At 42.4% G+C, this 15,651-nt stretch overlaps 2 protein-coding genes across 2 annotated transcripts; one reads left to right on the top strand and one right to left on the bottom strand.

Moving 5' to 3' along the window:
- The first annotated feature begins 591 nt into the window (after nt 1-591).
- nphs2 (NPHS2 stomatin family member, podocin) lies at nt 592-4,213 on the top strand. Its single transcript, XM_076725831.1, has 7 exons — nt 592-1,072; nt 1,396-1,499; nt 1,873-1,945; nt 2,279-2,361; nt 2,719-2,978; nt 3,430-3,502; nt 4,004-4,213. Exons 1-7 carry the CDS (start codon nt 592-594, stop codon nt 4,211-4,213), a joined length of 1,284 nt encoding a protein of 427 aa, XP_076581946.1.
- A 377-nt stretch (nt 4,214-4,590) lies between these two features.
- Nucleotides 4,591-15,622, bottom strand: axdnd1 (axonemal dynein light chain domain containing 1). Its single transcript, XM_076726966.1, has 26 exons — nt 15,492-15,622; nt 14,787-14,944; nt 14,606-14,709; nt 14,159-14,252; nt 13,935-14,020; nt 13,766-13,822; nt 13,423-13,531; nt 12,513-12,634; nt 12,241-12,381; nt 11,939-12,043; nt 11,507-11,627; nt 11,058-11,159; nt 10,758-10,924; nt 10,480-10,549; nt 9,651-9,885; nt 9,097-9,310; nt 8,429-8,522; nt 7,435-7,625; nt 7,036-7,126; nt 6,366-6,509; nt 6,140-6,214; nt 5,813-5,854; nt 5,451-5,552; nt 5,266-5,357; nt 4,890-5,029; nt 4,591-4,804 (listed from the first exon to the last, which is right to left on the bottom strand). Exons 1-26 carry the CDS (start codon nt 15,559-15,561, stop codon nt 4,689-4,691), a joined length of 3,042 nt encoding a protein of 1,013 aa, XP_076583081.1. The 5' UTR covers nt 15,562-15,622; the 3' UTR covers nt 4,591-4,688.
- Nucleotides 15,623-15,651: the final 29 nt, after the last annotated feature.

Here is a 15,651-nt window from a genome sequence, read left to right as displayed (position 1 = left end):
GGCATAAACGGTATAAACATTTGCCTCCAGGACACCCACCGGCCCATGCCTCCACCAACTTCCCAAAGCAATGACATCAGTGATTTTAGCAGGCCATGCATACCTTCATATGTTTAGTAGACGTGTTATCATGTTGTCCACCAAATGTGAGAACAACTTTGAATTTTATACTCAAGGGTTGGGGAACATTTTAGCTCCTCTTTACACTTGTTTCTAACAGAAACAAAATATTGCTGAAAATAAAATTCCCTGGATGTTTTGATTTTATGTCTGATGAAGATATTCTGAATGTGGGGGAAAAGAGGGAGAGAGATAACCTCTTTGTTTGTAGATCAAGAGATGACGTGCAGATGGGAACTTACCATTATTACAGTATCTTGAGCTTTTTCACATTATCATCTCATTATTTTCTTTTACTTTAGTTTGCTGCTTTGACAACAGACATTGAATTCTGTGCTCACAAAGGTCCACTGACCTAAAATAATTTGAAAAGCCGAGAGGACGCTAAGTGGCCCTCCCACTACTGTCCTCCCACAGTCCGACAGTCAGTCTAATGTACCATCCATGTATTCTGTCTGATGACCACGGTCGATGGCAGCACCACTGACTCCAGCTGCAGACTTTCAGCCAGAGGAAGCATCTCACAGCAGTAACAACCAAAAAATTTCACTCAGGGAACCATCCACTAACCCATCAAGCAGAAACATACCGACAGCCATCACTCCTATGGTCTGTACTACAGAGCCTCCAGCCAGAATGGAGAAGTCCTCAAATGTCCACTCCAGAAACCCTCAGAGATCCAGAACGAATCCTGGGAAGGAGAGGGTGAGGGGAGCCACGGTGCCTCCCAGAAGTTACCAGCAAAGGACATCAAAGACAGGCCGTGACCCAGAGGCGTCATCAGTGAGGAAAGAGAGGCAACAGAAGGAGAAGAAAGAGACACACAAGGTGACCGTGGAGCACGAGGCAGACGTGAAGGTGAAATCCACTGTGGTGGACATAGACAGTGTGAGAGAGGATGAGGTGAAGGAGGAGAACCTGGGGCTCCTGGAAGCAGCAGAGCAGGAGGACAGTAAGTGAAGCCTGGAGAAAAGTCTCTTATATTGTGTCTGCTGTGGGGCAAACATTAACAGTGGGTTTATTTCTGTTATTGCTTGTTTAGTTTTCCTCAGTTCTTTGTTTTCTGGATAAAGAAATGTGTAATCCTGTCACCTGGAATTTTTTTTACAGAAAACAAATAGTTTTGTGAATTCAGGCATACAAATAACACACAGTGCTTCATTTTGTCCTTGAGAAATCTTGGGAGCTCTTAGGGGAATGCTCACTATTACTGTTCTGTTTAATCTGAGTATCTTGGTTGGATTTCTTCATACTAAGTACGGTGGATCTCTGCAGGTCTGAAGCGCAAGAACCTTGGAGTGTTTGAGTGGCTGCTGATGGTCTTCGTCTTGGCTCTGGTTCTTCTCTTCCTCCCTCTTTCCATCTGGTTCTGTGTCAAAGTATGAACAACACCTTAGACCAAACAGAAACCAAACACTACATCTACTTTCTTAACAGATCTCCTGATGGTCAAAATGCTGTTTCCACCTTGACAAGAAGTAAAATATTTAAAGAAAAGAGTGAATATTGGGGATTTTTAGTATGAGTCAGTATTTTCACCGCATTTCCTTTGTTTTATTTCTAATCCAATGCGCTACAGTACACAGACAACATAACAAAAATGTGTCGATGACTTACTACGTTCTGACTATATGCTATTGTACAAAAGCAAAGGATAAGGGCTGACCTTCTTGTGTTGTATGTCAATTGGACACTCCAACCATCGCCGTCATCCATTTATATGGACTGACTGACTGTCATTTTGACTGACAGGTAGTGAGGGAGCATGAGAGAGCAGTGATCTTCAGACTGGGTCACCTACTCCGTGGACGACCCAGAGGACCAGGTTGTCACCAATTACTGTGATCTTTTGTGCTCATCTGTCAGCAGTGATACAGAAACTGTAGTTTTTTATTTTGCTTACATTAAGGATGTGCCACAACAGCTGCCTTGCCATTTCTGAGGATGCGTATCATTGTTACTGTAGGTTGTGGTTGGCTTGTGATCATACAGCTACAGAGTCATGAAAAGTTTGGACACCCCATAGTTAGTTCAAATGTTTTAGCCTGAGACCTGCACATTCACCACCGCAGTCAAAGAAGTATAACGTAACAAAACAAAAAAACGAAACAGAGTTTATAATAGAAATCTGTCCTTTCTTTTCTATTCCTTTCTTCAGGTCTTCTTTTCTACCTCCCACTCCTCGATGTGTGCCACAAGGTCGACATTCGACTGAAAATGCTGAAGGTTCCTCCTCACACGGTACAGAGCAATAAATTAAACCCAGCTGACGTACTCACACTTAGCTCCATATGTAAAAATGATTGATAATAGATTTACTGTTTACTGTAAATGCGCTTTGCTTTCCCTGAAGGTGCAGTAAATCTTTCACAGTTCATAAAGAGATCAACCTTATTTGTCACTGGCTGGTAAACTTCAACAGCCACTTTCACTATATTACATTCACAGAAGTTCCATCTTCGTTAAACTGTGTTTCTAAACCTTTTAGGATGGTGAGTAAATGAAGTGTCGCCCCACTGAGCACATTTACCAGACAGTGACAAGGCTTTAATTGGATTAGACTGCTGACTGATATTTTTCCTCCTTCATTTGACACAGGTGGTGACAAAGGACCTGGTGAGGCCGGAGCTGAGTGCAGTGTGTTATTACCAGATAGAGAACGTGGCTCTGTGCAGCGCAGCCCTGTCCAGTCTGACCACAGTGCTGCAGACGCTGGTCCAGGCAGCGGTCAGAGACGTCCTCGCCCAACACACACTCAGCCACGTCCTGCTGCACAGGAGGAAGATCGGACAGAAGATACAAGCAGCCGTTGACTCTGTCGCTTGCCGCTGGGGCATCAGGGTGGAGAGAGCAGACATGTAAGACTTGTTGTAATTTATCTTTCTTTTATTAACCTTCCTCAAGTGCATCTGTTTCAGTTAACGATGTAACTACAGTCAAGAAGATCACAGAGCACGTTACATCCCGAGGTGGCGATGCATGCTGGTGTACCTTTTGTTACTGTGAGTGTAGACTGATCTTGATGCCTGGGTGACTGTGTGACAGCAAGACCTGATGCTGATGCTTTAAATGGCTAAAAAGACTCTAGATGATTTTTGAAGATACCTACCAGCCCAAAAGAAAAAGAAGCTGAATTGTACAATACAGAGAGATAGCAGAGCTTGTGAAAAATGCAGCACTTTCTGTGTGCAAAAGCTATTTCCTCTGCACGCACTGATTTTTCCATGTAAGCAGCAAAAAAGGAGTGTAGAGATTTGTAGTGCACCGTGACATTCCTGCTGACCAGGCTTGTGTTTGATTTCCTGTCAGAGACGAGCTCAGTTTTCCTGCGGAGTTACAGCAGAGTCTGGCTGCTGATGCTGAGGCCAAGAGACAAAACCAGGTCAGAGGAAGTAACTAAACCGGCTTTTTCCAATCTGATGTTTATCGTTTTGAAATTTAATGCTTGTTTTTGCACTTTAGTTGTTTATGGTTGATCGATTTTCAGTTTTTCTGTCAAATGTGGCTTTTAACTAAAGATTAAACTGTTTTATTATCAGCAGTATTTGATAGGCAGAAAAGGAAAGAAGATGAACTTTACTTAAGATAGCTGATATAATTAAAGCCTCCATGTGTACAATTAGAACATGTCTAAATGTGGCGAATCCTTGTAGTCCACACTGAAAGGCAGTAGCTGGCAGCAAAAACAGCGGCTGGCAGCAGACAGGGGCTGCTTTGCAACACTCGGCTCGGTGCACCACAGAGCGTGGCCCTGCTTTAGTCTACAAAACAACAGTTCTTTAGCCCTGCCAACTGAAGTTTACCTCTGCCAGTAAAATCATTTCTCCGTTTGTAAATTTTGTAACGGGAACATGTTTCAAACAGCTGTCCGTCTCTCCGACAGGCAAAAGCAGCAGAAGGGGAGAGAGATGCCTGGGAAGGGTTCAGGGCCTCCCTCCGTCTCCTCCACCCTGCCCTGGTCCTTCCACTCCCTCCTGATCTCCTCAGCATGACCACTGACCTCTCATCCCTACCACCCCCTCCTCCTCCTGTTATGGAAGAAGAGGGGGGGATGACAGAGGGAGATCCAGACAGAGACTCACCAATGATGTGACAGACTGTTATGAAATGAATTAGTATTGTTGAAATGTAAGAATTAATTATTATTGAACACCTACTAAGAGTGAGCCAGCAATTGTCAGCTTATGATTTAGTTTCAGGAGATATTGTAAACTTCAAGCCAAATTATTTTGTTTATTTAAGTGTTATTTAAAATATGAGTCCACAATAAATGTTTCCCTGAGTGCTTTGAAAAAAGAATCACATTTTTTCAATTTCATGTCTGCAGAAACTTTATTGTTTGGATGGAAACAAAAGCTGCTCTGCGTTTACATGGAGCCAAAGACATATCACAAGGTTAAATAAGACCACAGCAAGCATAATGTGAATGGAAACGTCACTATATTTGTTCTCATACAACAGTCAAATAGTCTGAATATTGATAGATATTTTGTGGTTTAATAGCAGCGCTGACCTGGTGAGTCTCATACATGGGCATGAAGAGGAACACCTTCTGATCACATGTCAGATCACCGTTTCCTGGTCCTTTTGGTGCTGCTTGTTGGTTTGGCTTCAGCTGTGCTTTTCTTTGGAGGAGCTGGAGGTGTTACTGCTGGTGGGGAAGGTGGTGGTGTTTTCTTTTTCTCTGCAACACAAAAAAAAGCTTTTATACTGTGTTGCTGTCTCTCTGCTTCAGTTCAAAGTTTACAGAATTTGTTGTTTAGTCGCACCTTCACTACTTTTGGACTCCAGACTGGGTCGACCCTGCAGTTGTCTCTCCAGGTCCTGAATCTTCTCCAGTGCTGCCTGCAGGGCTTCTTCAGCCTCCAGGGCTCGGTGTTCGGCACTCTGGACCCGCAGCTCTGAATCACTGACAGACACATGGACAGAAATCTCACCAAGGTCTGACGTGTGGACATTAAATTTACTTATTTCAACGATGACTGAAATGAACAGATTAGACATATATTTATTTCCTTGTTGTCCTTCTGATGGGATTTTGCCTCAAACTCCTCTCCATACAAAAAGGTGATGCGAGTCATGTAAATTAACACAGTATTCCAACACGAGTTTGTGATAAACTCCATGGTAACAAAGGTGACGTACTGCAGTTCCTGCTGAAGTAATCCCACTGTGGTCAGATCACTAAAAGCTTTCTGGGATTCATCTGTCAGCGGGGACACAACCAGCTCCTCGGTCTGACAGAAAGAGACAGACAGATGGATGGTCAGCGAGACAGACAGGCAGTTTGCTCTGTTCTATACAAAGATCATGTCTTTGTAATGCCTGACCCCATTCAGGTGGACACTGCTCTCTCCCAGCTTTCTGTGTGTAATGTTCCCATCATAGTTGATCAGCTTCACCACTGGGCTCTCACAAACCACTGGCTCCCCCTGCAGGACAACAACAAAGACCAATTTTAGCAAGTCTGGTTCATACTGCAGCATAAATGAAAATGTAAAACAAGCTGTGTTCCTTTGATAAGAGCCAGTGTTCCTCAAGAGTTTATTTAATTGTTTTTCATGGTGTGCCTTTTATCACACAAACTCTATAAAACCTTCATAATGAACCATGAATGTCTTGATTTTTGTTTTTTCTGATCAGACTGCTGACTATAATTTAATCTGTACACTTCATGGAAACAATATAATACCTGACAAACCTCTTGTTGTGTTTCTTCTCTTTCAGCAGTGCACTGTGGAGAAACAAGAGTACTATCACTGCCCATTTTATTATTATTATGATGATGACTGCCATTCATTTCGTAACAGTTGTTGACTACATTATCTATTGCACATTATGTTTATAACAAATATAATTATAATGCATATAATACACCAAACGAGTAAAGACACTAGAACTTCATTTAGGAATTCTACAGACTCCAAAAACCTTGTTCCACTTTCTAAAGCACAGTCTAAAGGATCGCAGGCATCACTGAGCTTTTCACTCGTACTCCACAGCTGTTACTTTGATTCACCTCTTTCTGTTCTGCCTCAGTCTCATCTTTGACCTCACTGTCTGCTGCAGGTTCTGCTGAAATTTCTTCATTCACCTGTAAACACAAAGACACACACACACACACACACACACACACACACACACACACACACACACAGACACACACACAAGGCCATCTTCTAAATAATAATAACAAAAAAGCGCACCACACTTTCAAGTAATTTCTCCAATAATGGAGTCCTCACCAGAGTCTCCATGCTGTCTGCTGGAGAGACCGGAACATCACTGCTAGAGGCGGGGTCAGCCTGTCTGACAGGCAGCTCCACAGGACCACCTTTCACTCCTGACAGCAGGATTATACAGGTCTCCACCCAATCAATACACTCCGTCTAATGATGGATACAACAACACAGACACAGAGATGTAGGTTTGCTTACTTTACCTCACCTGAGTGTGTAACGGCAATATGGCTCCCTCTTCTGGAGACACAAGAGTGACATAGAACTGTGTCTTCATCTCTGAAAACTATTCATGAACACATGGGTATGTGAACATGTGTATACCTCAAAATGTGGAGTGAATTGTTAATTCTTTAAGAAGGCATTCTGATAAACACTTGTGTTGACAGGTGAGCCACCACCATCACAACCCTGCTCTGTCTGAAACACATTGTTGCAAGCTAAAAAATGACAGTTGATGATAAATTTCATTGTTCAGTACAAAACAGTTTGGATATCCTTTTTTTTTAAGGGTAAATCTGCCAGTTGTGCAGATGTATTCAGAAGCTGTTTGATACAATTCTTGATTTTTAAGGTGCACCTCCAGCAATGATTACTTCTGAGGAGTAAAAACATTTAGCCCTGATATTATGATCAATTCTATTCATTGAATGTCAGGCCATTCCATGTTGTTTACCTGCAGCTTTCTACACTCGTTCATCTCCTTTTCGCCCTCAGCTTCACGTGGGTTCTGTTGAATCTGCTCCTCCAGAATCAGCTTGCAAGAGCTGGAGTCAAAAACAAACATTTCTTGATGAGTAAATCCTGGAGAAAATCCCCCTCTGCTGAGCCGCTCCCAGTTGAACATACTGTTTCAAAGGTACTTTCAATGTTGAAGTAACTAAACATACTTTAGCCATCATTTCATTTCTGTGTTGTTAATTAGTATCTATAGTGTAAGGAGGTTGTCACTGTACTCTGTAGTAGTTCAGTGCTTGTGTAAGACAACACAGTTTGTTCACTCTACCATGTACTAATTGTTAGTTACTCTGTTAACATCAGCTGCCTCTCTGTATACTGTAAACACCTGTGGTACCTGGTGATACATCTGGAAAAATAGTCCAGTTTCTCTGCCAGCATCTTGGCATCCTCATCCAGCGTCTGTAGTGAGACATTTGTAATGGAGTGCTTATCCTGTCCTTGGTTCTGGTCCTCACTATGGTCAGGTACCATGAGGAGCAACAGATCCAACATCCAGCGGGTCTGAGCCATATGAATAGAAGTGACCTGGTAGGAGAGGGAACACGAAAAGTCAAGATGGCACCTTGTAACATTGTAGCATTTTATTTGCCAAAAAGGCAAATAAAAGCAAAAAAATAAAAAAAATATTTAGTGTATCAGACTCCTCTCCCTCAACAAACATTGTGGACATGTCCCTGATCGAGGAATCACATGGATTGAAACCAAACTGCTCTGGTAGAGCTGCTCAGTGATAAACAGCATGAAAGAAGCTGGAGAAATCATCATACTGGGCAGTCGTGGGGTCACAGTAACCGCAGGAATGTGGGGCAAGCTGTTGTTGGAAAAGACTAACAGCAAATAAATTATACGAAGAAAAAACTTAAATGAGTGAGAACAGTGAAACTCTAAAGAAGGCAGGGGGTACCTGGAATGATGTGGGGTAAATGGGCAAAGATTCACATGAGACATGTGGTTTCGTTAAAAACATTAAATACAGTGCACCTGGTGCTTGTGCAAACTGTAATTGCGTGAGCGGTAACATAAACTTATCTTAAGAGCTCAGGAAGTGAAGCAGGGCAGAGAGAGGGAACAACTGGAAAGTGAAAAGATCGAGTGGACTAATTAAATAGAGCTTCCATTACCAACTCAAAATAATGACACATCAAATATTAAAGTCTAAATGGAAATGGCATAATGTTGTTCAAATGTATTCTCTGTGAAACATCTAAGCATCACATTCATGGAGCTGATTTGTTTGTTGGACTGCAGTCTATACTATAATTGTTCAGCCTTTTCAAAATGTGTGTAAAGCTCCCTTTACAGTCTGACTGCACCTGGTTGGTCCTCACCTCCTCACTGAGTCTCTGGTTCTCACCATCAGTGAAGTTGGACAGGCTGGTCATGAACTCCTGCACTTTGTCTAACACGTTTTCTGTCTCTGCACTGTTTACAAACACACACACAACAGAAACAAAGAACTACTGGGGAGTGTTTCAATTTCAGTATTAAAACACGTGTAGTCATTTTTCAATCTGCTGATTAATAAAACAGTTTCAATCAAATGTTATCACAAGAAACAAATAAAATGTGTTAAAAAAAAAACTTAAGAGACTTGGATTCTCTAAGAATCTTCAAGCTTTCTCAAATAAAAGCCTGGCAATTAGACTTAAAGACAACATGGAAAAATCAGCTTTGACTTGCACCCATCAGCAAATATTTATTGCTTGCTCATTATTCTGTAGGTCACAGTTCACTTCCAAGTGTTTGTGAATCCAAAGTATGCATATTAAAACATGCATATATTCGATTCACTGCACACACAGAATACAAACCTTCTTGTATTTAAGAAGATTCAAAATTTGACACAAACTAATTTACAAAATGCTGACAAATGCAGCATCTCTCTTTTCATGGCATCCATTGTTTTAACCAATCATTTTGACAGACTTGTGTATAAATTTAAAGCTCGGAGAGATGTGAGTGTGTCACTAGTAATGCCACTGAATGAAACACGTACTATATGTCATGCTTGTTTTTGTTATCACTGTCTGTCTGCATGCTGGAGACGCTCTGCTTGGCTTTTTCAGCCACACTTTGCCAATTGCACAGTGCCTTCTCCAGTTTCAGCCAATCACAGACGGACATCATTTCCGGCCGACCAATCGATGCACCAAGCTTAGAAATCCAGGACTCCATCAACCCCAGCAGCACCGTGATCTGTCCGTGGATGCCTGAAAGAGCATGCCTGGAATCAGTTTCAGCACATCTTAAGGATTATTTCACACAATGAGACCCATGAAAACATTAAGAGAAAACAACAGACAGATACATGAGGACTCTGTGATTATGCAGCAGTCTGCCACACTGCGACACTCACTTAGGTCCTGATTTTGAAGCTGTCAGCAGTTCAGTTAGTTTACAGAAGCCCATTTGGACTACAGTCCAGCAAAAACTAAAGCAGTGCCAGGTTAAAGTGTATACTTACCTGCCCGTAGGCCTCAAAATCAGCTTTTAGCTCATTAAAAAATTTCTCAAAAAGCTATCCAAACCTGTGCCTCTATCAGCCCTCACCACTCTCTCCGCTGACTTGTGTGTCAAGCTGTTTGAGGAGCTCAGATAGAACCCTGTCCAGCTCTCTCAGGGCCTGCTGGCCTCCGGGGGGTTCACCATCGGGAGAGGGGTGTCTTCTGAACAGCTGAAGGCTCATTTTCAGCCATCTTTCCTGGACACGGCCAAACTCGGCCAGTGTCTGCTGGCAGCAAAGCAGCTTCTCACCTTGGTAGCGCTCACACTGGAGGGCCAATGTCTGCAGAAAGACAGAACACAGAGGAAGACTTTAGGACAACACAGGAAAAATTGCTTTTGCCTTGACATACTGTATGACCCAAATTTCAACATATCCCCCAGATATTTGGAATCTTACCGAAGGCTGCGAAACCCGACACTACCTTGCAACACAGATAAATACATGCTTAAATGTGTTTAATGCTCAGTTAGGACATATGCGGATTACTTTTTATAATTAATTCATTCCCCATTGCTAGAAGATTTTCAAACAGACGACACAGATGTGAATCGAGTGATCAGTGGTGGATAGATAAGAGATATGTCAGATGAAAGAGACAGATGACAGAGGTGAGACACAGCAGACAGATGACAGCATGACAAGGATGGTGTGGAGCAGACGTGACAGGTGATGGTAATTATGCGAGATGAAGTGATGAGATGATGTGATTGGATCAAAAACATGACAGAGTTGAGACAGATCAAATACATGATGATAATGAGATTACTGTCAGGAATAAGACAAGTGAGCTGTACAATAAAGTTGAGATACATCAGATAGATTGAAACGGCGATGAGAAAAACACAAACAGAGGATGGAAATGTGCTGTCTTACATTTGACCACTGCTTCAAATCAGCATGGATTTTTTCCACTGAAGCTTCCTCATACTTTGGGTCAGGACACCTTGAAATAGAGAAAGAGCAGAATACACATAGAGATCAATCACGTGCGTCAAAAATTGCTCTCAATGACTGCTGATTATTACCCAGCAGTGTATAATCTCAATTAAAATGCTTAAGTAGATTCTTGAGTAGGTTGAGTTTCTTTAACTGAAGGCACTTTATAATAACAGATATCCATGAATATTAAATAATCATCACTTGTTCATTACTTGTTCTCTCTGGTGCAGAAGCTGAGCCACTCAGTGATGCCTTGCTGGATGGCACCGATCTGTTCACACTGAGCATGCTCAGTCGTCTTCAGCTGGGACGTGAAAGCAGCCAGTTGCTCTTTCCAGTCGTCAGTCAGCTCCATGATGACATTCAGGTCCTCTGTGTCCTGCAGCAGGATGGTCACTGTCATCGTCAGAGTGCAACTGAACCACTAGTGATACTTCTAAAAGTAATCTGTGGTGTTTAGTTTAGTGCCAGGAGCAAAACAGGAAATGAAGAAACATAAACTGCATCGTTACCTTTGAAGTGAGGTAAAGGCTGCAGTGCTCTGCTGTCTTGAACCAGCTTTGCTCGGTGATATGCAGCCGACTGATCAGCTGCAGCTTCTTCACACTGATCACCTGACAGTCACAGGAAACATACCGAACTGGTTCAGCTTCAGTTAATTTCATTCCTACTGAGCATCTTTGGGTAGAAATTTGATCCTTACAACACAAATACAACAATGATGCAAGTTTCTGTATTTTATCAACCACTAACAAGGTTGAGCGTATTGTGAAATTGATCATTGTGGTGGGAATGATAAAATCTCTTTCCATGTAGTAAAACAATCAATATTAATGCCTTTCTTACTCTGATCCCACAATCAGTCAATCTATTACATATTCAGCATAACAGCACACCATCACATGAAAGTAACACACAAAGTGAAAGCAGCTGAAAGAATAAAAACACATGGCTCACACACCTTGAGGGCCAGGCAGAGGGTGATCTGGCTCCAGTAGTCTCTCTCCTCAGTCATCCGGAGCAGCTGAGCCTCAAGGCGACCCCTCTGCAGCTCGTACAGCTCGTGGTAACCCTGGACCACACTGGGACGAGACGATGGATCATTTGAAAGGGAACACCTGGTCACGTTTTGTATTTTCTCACTGAGCGCTGAACTGAACTATTGCTGCACTGCTCCATCTCAAAAGATGATGTTTAGAAAATTTGCTTTATCACTCTCTTGTGACACTTAGTTGAGTCTCTAGAAGTTTTTTTAAGGAATAATTAAGGATACATTTTACTTGAAATAAATAAAGGTTCATAATGTTCCTGCTGGTGAATTTTGGAATGCATCAACTCAATGGAAGTAACTTGGACTGAATAAACAGTAATTCAGGCCCAACGAGGGACTGACTCTGAGTTGGTGTGAGTCTGCTCAAGTGCCCCAGCCAGCTGCTGGTGAGCACGCTCCACCTGGTGGGACACAGAGGCATCGTGGTCTCTGATCCTGGACAGTTCTCTGTGAAGATGACGCACACACATAAACACACACGCAGACACACATGGAAATGTCATTCACACACAGTAATGAGTGCTATTATTTTGGTTTCTTGCATTTACTATTTCCTCTTAAAGTAGAAACACTCCGTAACAGCACACAGTTTTTTCAAGATGTTATTCATCAGGACCCAGCAGCCTGACACTTCACCTACGTACGTGCTGAGCTGCTGGATGGATGTCTTGATGTGGAGGATCTCCTCGGTGAGCCGGCGGTCCAGAGCTCGCTGCGCCACTACCTCAGTGTGCAGAGCATTCAGGCGGTGGGGGATTCGCTCAAGCAGGGACTGGTAGCGCTGTCTGAACACACAAATACAACAGTTGCTTGGGAAAAGGCTTCTTGGGATCTTCTGAAAATAAGAGTTAAGTTCAGGTAACAAAAAGGTAACACAGTTGCAGAAGTCTTCATTTTCTATGTGTTGGCTGCTAACCTGAGTTTGGCAAGCAGCTGTCCTCTTTCAGCACAGCTCACGCTGACCTGCCTGATCAGTTCATGGAAAACAGTGTTGTAGATGTTCTGCTCCACCCGCACCAGCTCCAGCAGACTCTCTATCTGTAAAGACATTTCTGCACTCTTTCTAATATGTATGGCATAGACGGCTATACTTCCGTGAGAATCTCTGAGCACTTTTGTTTTTCACATAAAAAAAATTACATCTCTAAATATGAAATTAATCTAATTAAAGTTGAGGGTGCAGCCACCACCACGAACACAAACACTGATTTATTTTTTACTTACTACATCCAGCTTCCAGCCCTGCACATGGTGTGCACAAAGCATTTGTACTAAATCATGAGCATAGGCATCATGACCTGTGGTAGTTTTTACCTCCACCATGGAGGTTATGTTTTCAGTTCAGCTTGTTTGTTTGTTGGCTTGTTTGTCTGTTTGTCAGCAGAGTTACAGAAAAAACACTGGCCTGATTTTCATGAAACTTGGTGGAAGGGTGTAGCATGGGCCAAGGAAGAACTTGTTAAATTTTGGAGTGGACTTTTTCACTTTCATTAACATTGCTAGATAGAGCATTTGCTTTGGAGGAATAAATGCCATACATCTTAAAATCCAGTAGATGGTAGTAAAGTTCAATAGTGACAAAACAACCAATCGTAGAAATAGGACGACTCCATATCACAATCCACATTCACAGGTACCAGTGATCCTCTGAGGAAGCCGACATATGTAGTCTCTCAGACTTCCTACAGAAGGCAGTCGCTATGGAGCACTCAGGGTCAGTGGTTTGGTTTCATGGGTCTGTACATGAATGCAGCACAGCAGCAATATCAGCCATAGACGCACAGAGCAGCCTGTCTACTTTCTGCTTGTCTGTCTGTCTGTCTGACCTGGCAGAGCTCAGTCAGCTCCTCACTCTGCTGATCCACTCCAGCCTTCACCAGCATGTCATCCATTATCCTCATCAGCTGGACCACTTCCATTCTGCCACTGGGCCTCCTGGACACACAGAATATACACACACATCTCTATTACAACACATTTAAGGGCTTTTCCTGACAATACTCATCCCTTATCTTAACAGCATGTGCCTACATAATGGTAAACAGTCCTATTACTTCTACTACTTAAATAAGCTACACTATTACTATTTCAGACAACAAAATCTCCCAATGAAGACTACTTGAATAAGGTTGAGCTGTTAATCAAATGAATTCAGATTTTTGAACTCACATTGAAGGGAAAACCCGTAAGTTCTGCTCATCATCCTGCAGCTGCACTGTGAACGCACTGAGGAAAAGAAACAAGTTTAGTGGAAAACCGAATTCCAATTTGACAATGATAATATGAGGGTGCACAGTGAACATGAAGAACATTGATGAGCATAATGAAGCTGACTTACTCCTCGTAGAACTCAAGGCTCTGCAGCCCTTTGTTTTTCACAATGTGATATTCTTCTGGGATTAGACTTTCTGAGACACTCAAGTCCTGAAAGACAGAGTAGCCGCGTTTATCACTTCACTCTTCAAGAGAATGATTTTCTTTTACGTAAATATAAAACAAGGCAATGTAAACAGTAAAAAAGCCAACAAAGATAGTCACAACATCTTAGCTGAAGCAACTTACTCGTGTGTTGCCAATGCCATGCTTGTCAGTCAGTGGTGGGAGGGGTGCTGTCTTCCTGTGGTTTACCATAGCGTCACACAGGAACGAAATATCCCTGCATGAACATCGTCCAAACAGAAAAGATCAAAACATGCAAATTTAGTCTCCTTCGACCATCTGCAGACTGAAGAAAGGCAGATTTAAGACTTTTGATACATTAAATGCTGCCCTGATTCTAGCATTTCTTTTATTATCTTGTTAAGATAAAAGATTTGCGTGGTGTTTGGTTTTGGAAATGTAAAATCTTACAAAGCTGAATTTGCATGAACCCAGTCCTGTATTAGTCTCAAGATAAACGTCATACTGTAATTAACACACAGCACATGTAAGTAATGTTTTACTGGATCTTTTGTGCAACCTCATAACTGCAAAACATTTGTTGTTTCATGTCTTGTTGGTCTAGCTGACCTGCCGGCTCCAGTCAGGGACGTTGGCTGCTCCAGAAAGTATTTGTATTTCTTGCGTCCGAGCGGGTGATGCCAGACTGCATCTGGCCGTCTGATTCCACAGCCCTGGACACAAACTCATCTTAGGAACACTGGCATGAACTGATTTCAGCCACACAGAAATAAATGGGGCTTGTATGTACCTTGCAGTGGCGATGGTGTGCAGTGTGCCCCAGCGTGCTCCTGTTGCAGACGGTGGAGGTGAGGCTGACCAACAGTTCATCTGGGATGATCTGGCTGCTGACAGGAGGGAGGTGTGTCTTTCTGCCCTCTGCTGGGACTTGAAAATTAAGCTCTGCCACTGAGACAAACAAAATCAAACTCAAACAAACCAGCAGGTGTATAACTCACTCTCAACTTGGCATGAGGGGACGGTAAGTAATGGGAAATGTGAGAAGTGGAAAGACAAGACGATCTGTGGTGTTCTTCAAACAATGTGTAACTGTTTATTTGTTTCCCTTAAAAACATGATATTACCAAATCAATTACCTATTTACACAATGAAATATTCTAATGGTATTTTAAAAAAATTAATATTTAAATATCCACTAAACTTTTTGTTTTAAGTTTTTGTCTTTACTTCATTTTATTTCCAATGTTTGCAACTTCCATCTTCCGTCATTTCGGTCAAGTTTCAAGGGAAAAGTGAGACTTTTAATTGTCAATGCAAGAGCTTGTGGCTGTTGTATCTTGTCTAACTCACTGTCTGAGTGAAGTGATGTGTGCTGTGTCAGCATAACGGTATGCCTTCCTAACATTAGCTAATCTTGTGTTTGTTTAGCATCCACCTGCTAGCTGACCGCTGTGATGTTTAGCTAGCCTCCCCACTGACTGCTCAGTGTCGTCACCTCTGGTGTCCACTGTTTGCTCCGGCCTCGATGAACTTGGCGCTGAACTGGCTCTCATGGACGCGGACATCCTGGACTCACAGTGGAGAAGTTACAGTAAGATTTTGGCGATAAAACTCTGAAACTTTGACAAAGTCATGAGGGCGAGAAGCTGGTTTTA

The sequence above is a fragment of the Chaetodon auriga genome, chromosome 3 (assembly GCF_051107435.1).
Source record: "Chaetodon auriga isolate fChaAug3 chromosome 3, fChaAug3.hap1, whole genome shotgun sequence".
Lineage (NCBI taxonomy): Eukaryota > Metazoa > Chordata > Actinopteri > Chaetodontiformes > Chaetodontidae > Chaetodon > Chaetodon auriga.
Note: the sequence above shows the minus strand (reverse complement) of the source record. Positions and strands in the feature narration are given on the sequence as shown.

Bases quoted from the DNA above. Each gene is read 5' to 3' on its own strand.
- nphs2 (XM_076725831.1), top strand. From the start codon at position 592: ATGGCAGCACCACTGACTCCAGCTGCAGACTTTCAGCCAGAGGAAGCA. The intron at 1,500-1,872 runs GTATGAACAACA...TTTGACTGACAG, and splicing joins CCATCTGGTTCTGTGTCAAA to GTAGTGAGGGAGCATGAGAG. The intron at 1,946-2,278 runs GTTGTCACCAAT...TCCTTTCTTCAG, and splicing joins TGGACGACCCAGAGGACCAG to GTCTTCTTTTCTACCTCCCA.
- axdnd1 (XM_076726966.1), bottom strand. From the start codon at position 15,561: ATGTCCGCGTCCATGAGAGCCAGTTCAGCGCCAAGTTCATCGAGGCCG. The intron at 12,382-12,512 runs GTTAGCAGCCAA...TTGTGTGTTCAG, and splicing joins CAGCTGCTTGCCAAACTCAG to ACAGCGCTACCAGTCCCTGC. The intron at 10,550-10,757 runs GTAATGAACAAG...CTCTATTTCAAG, and splicing joins TTCTGCACCAGAGAGAACAA to GTGTCCTGACCCAAAGTATG.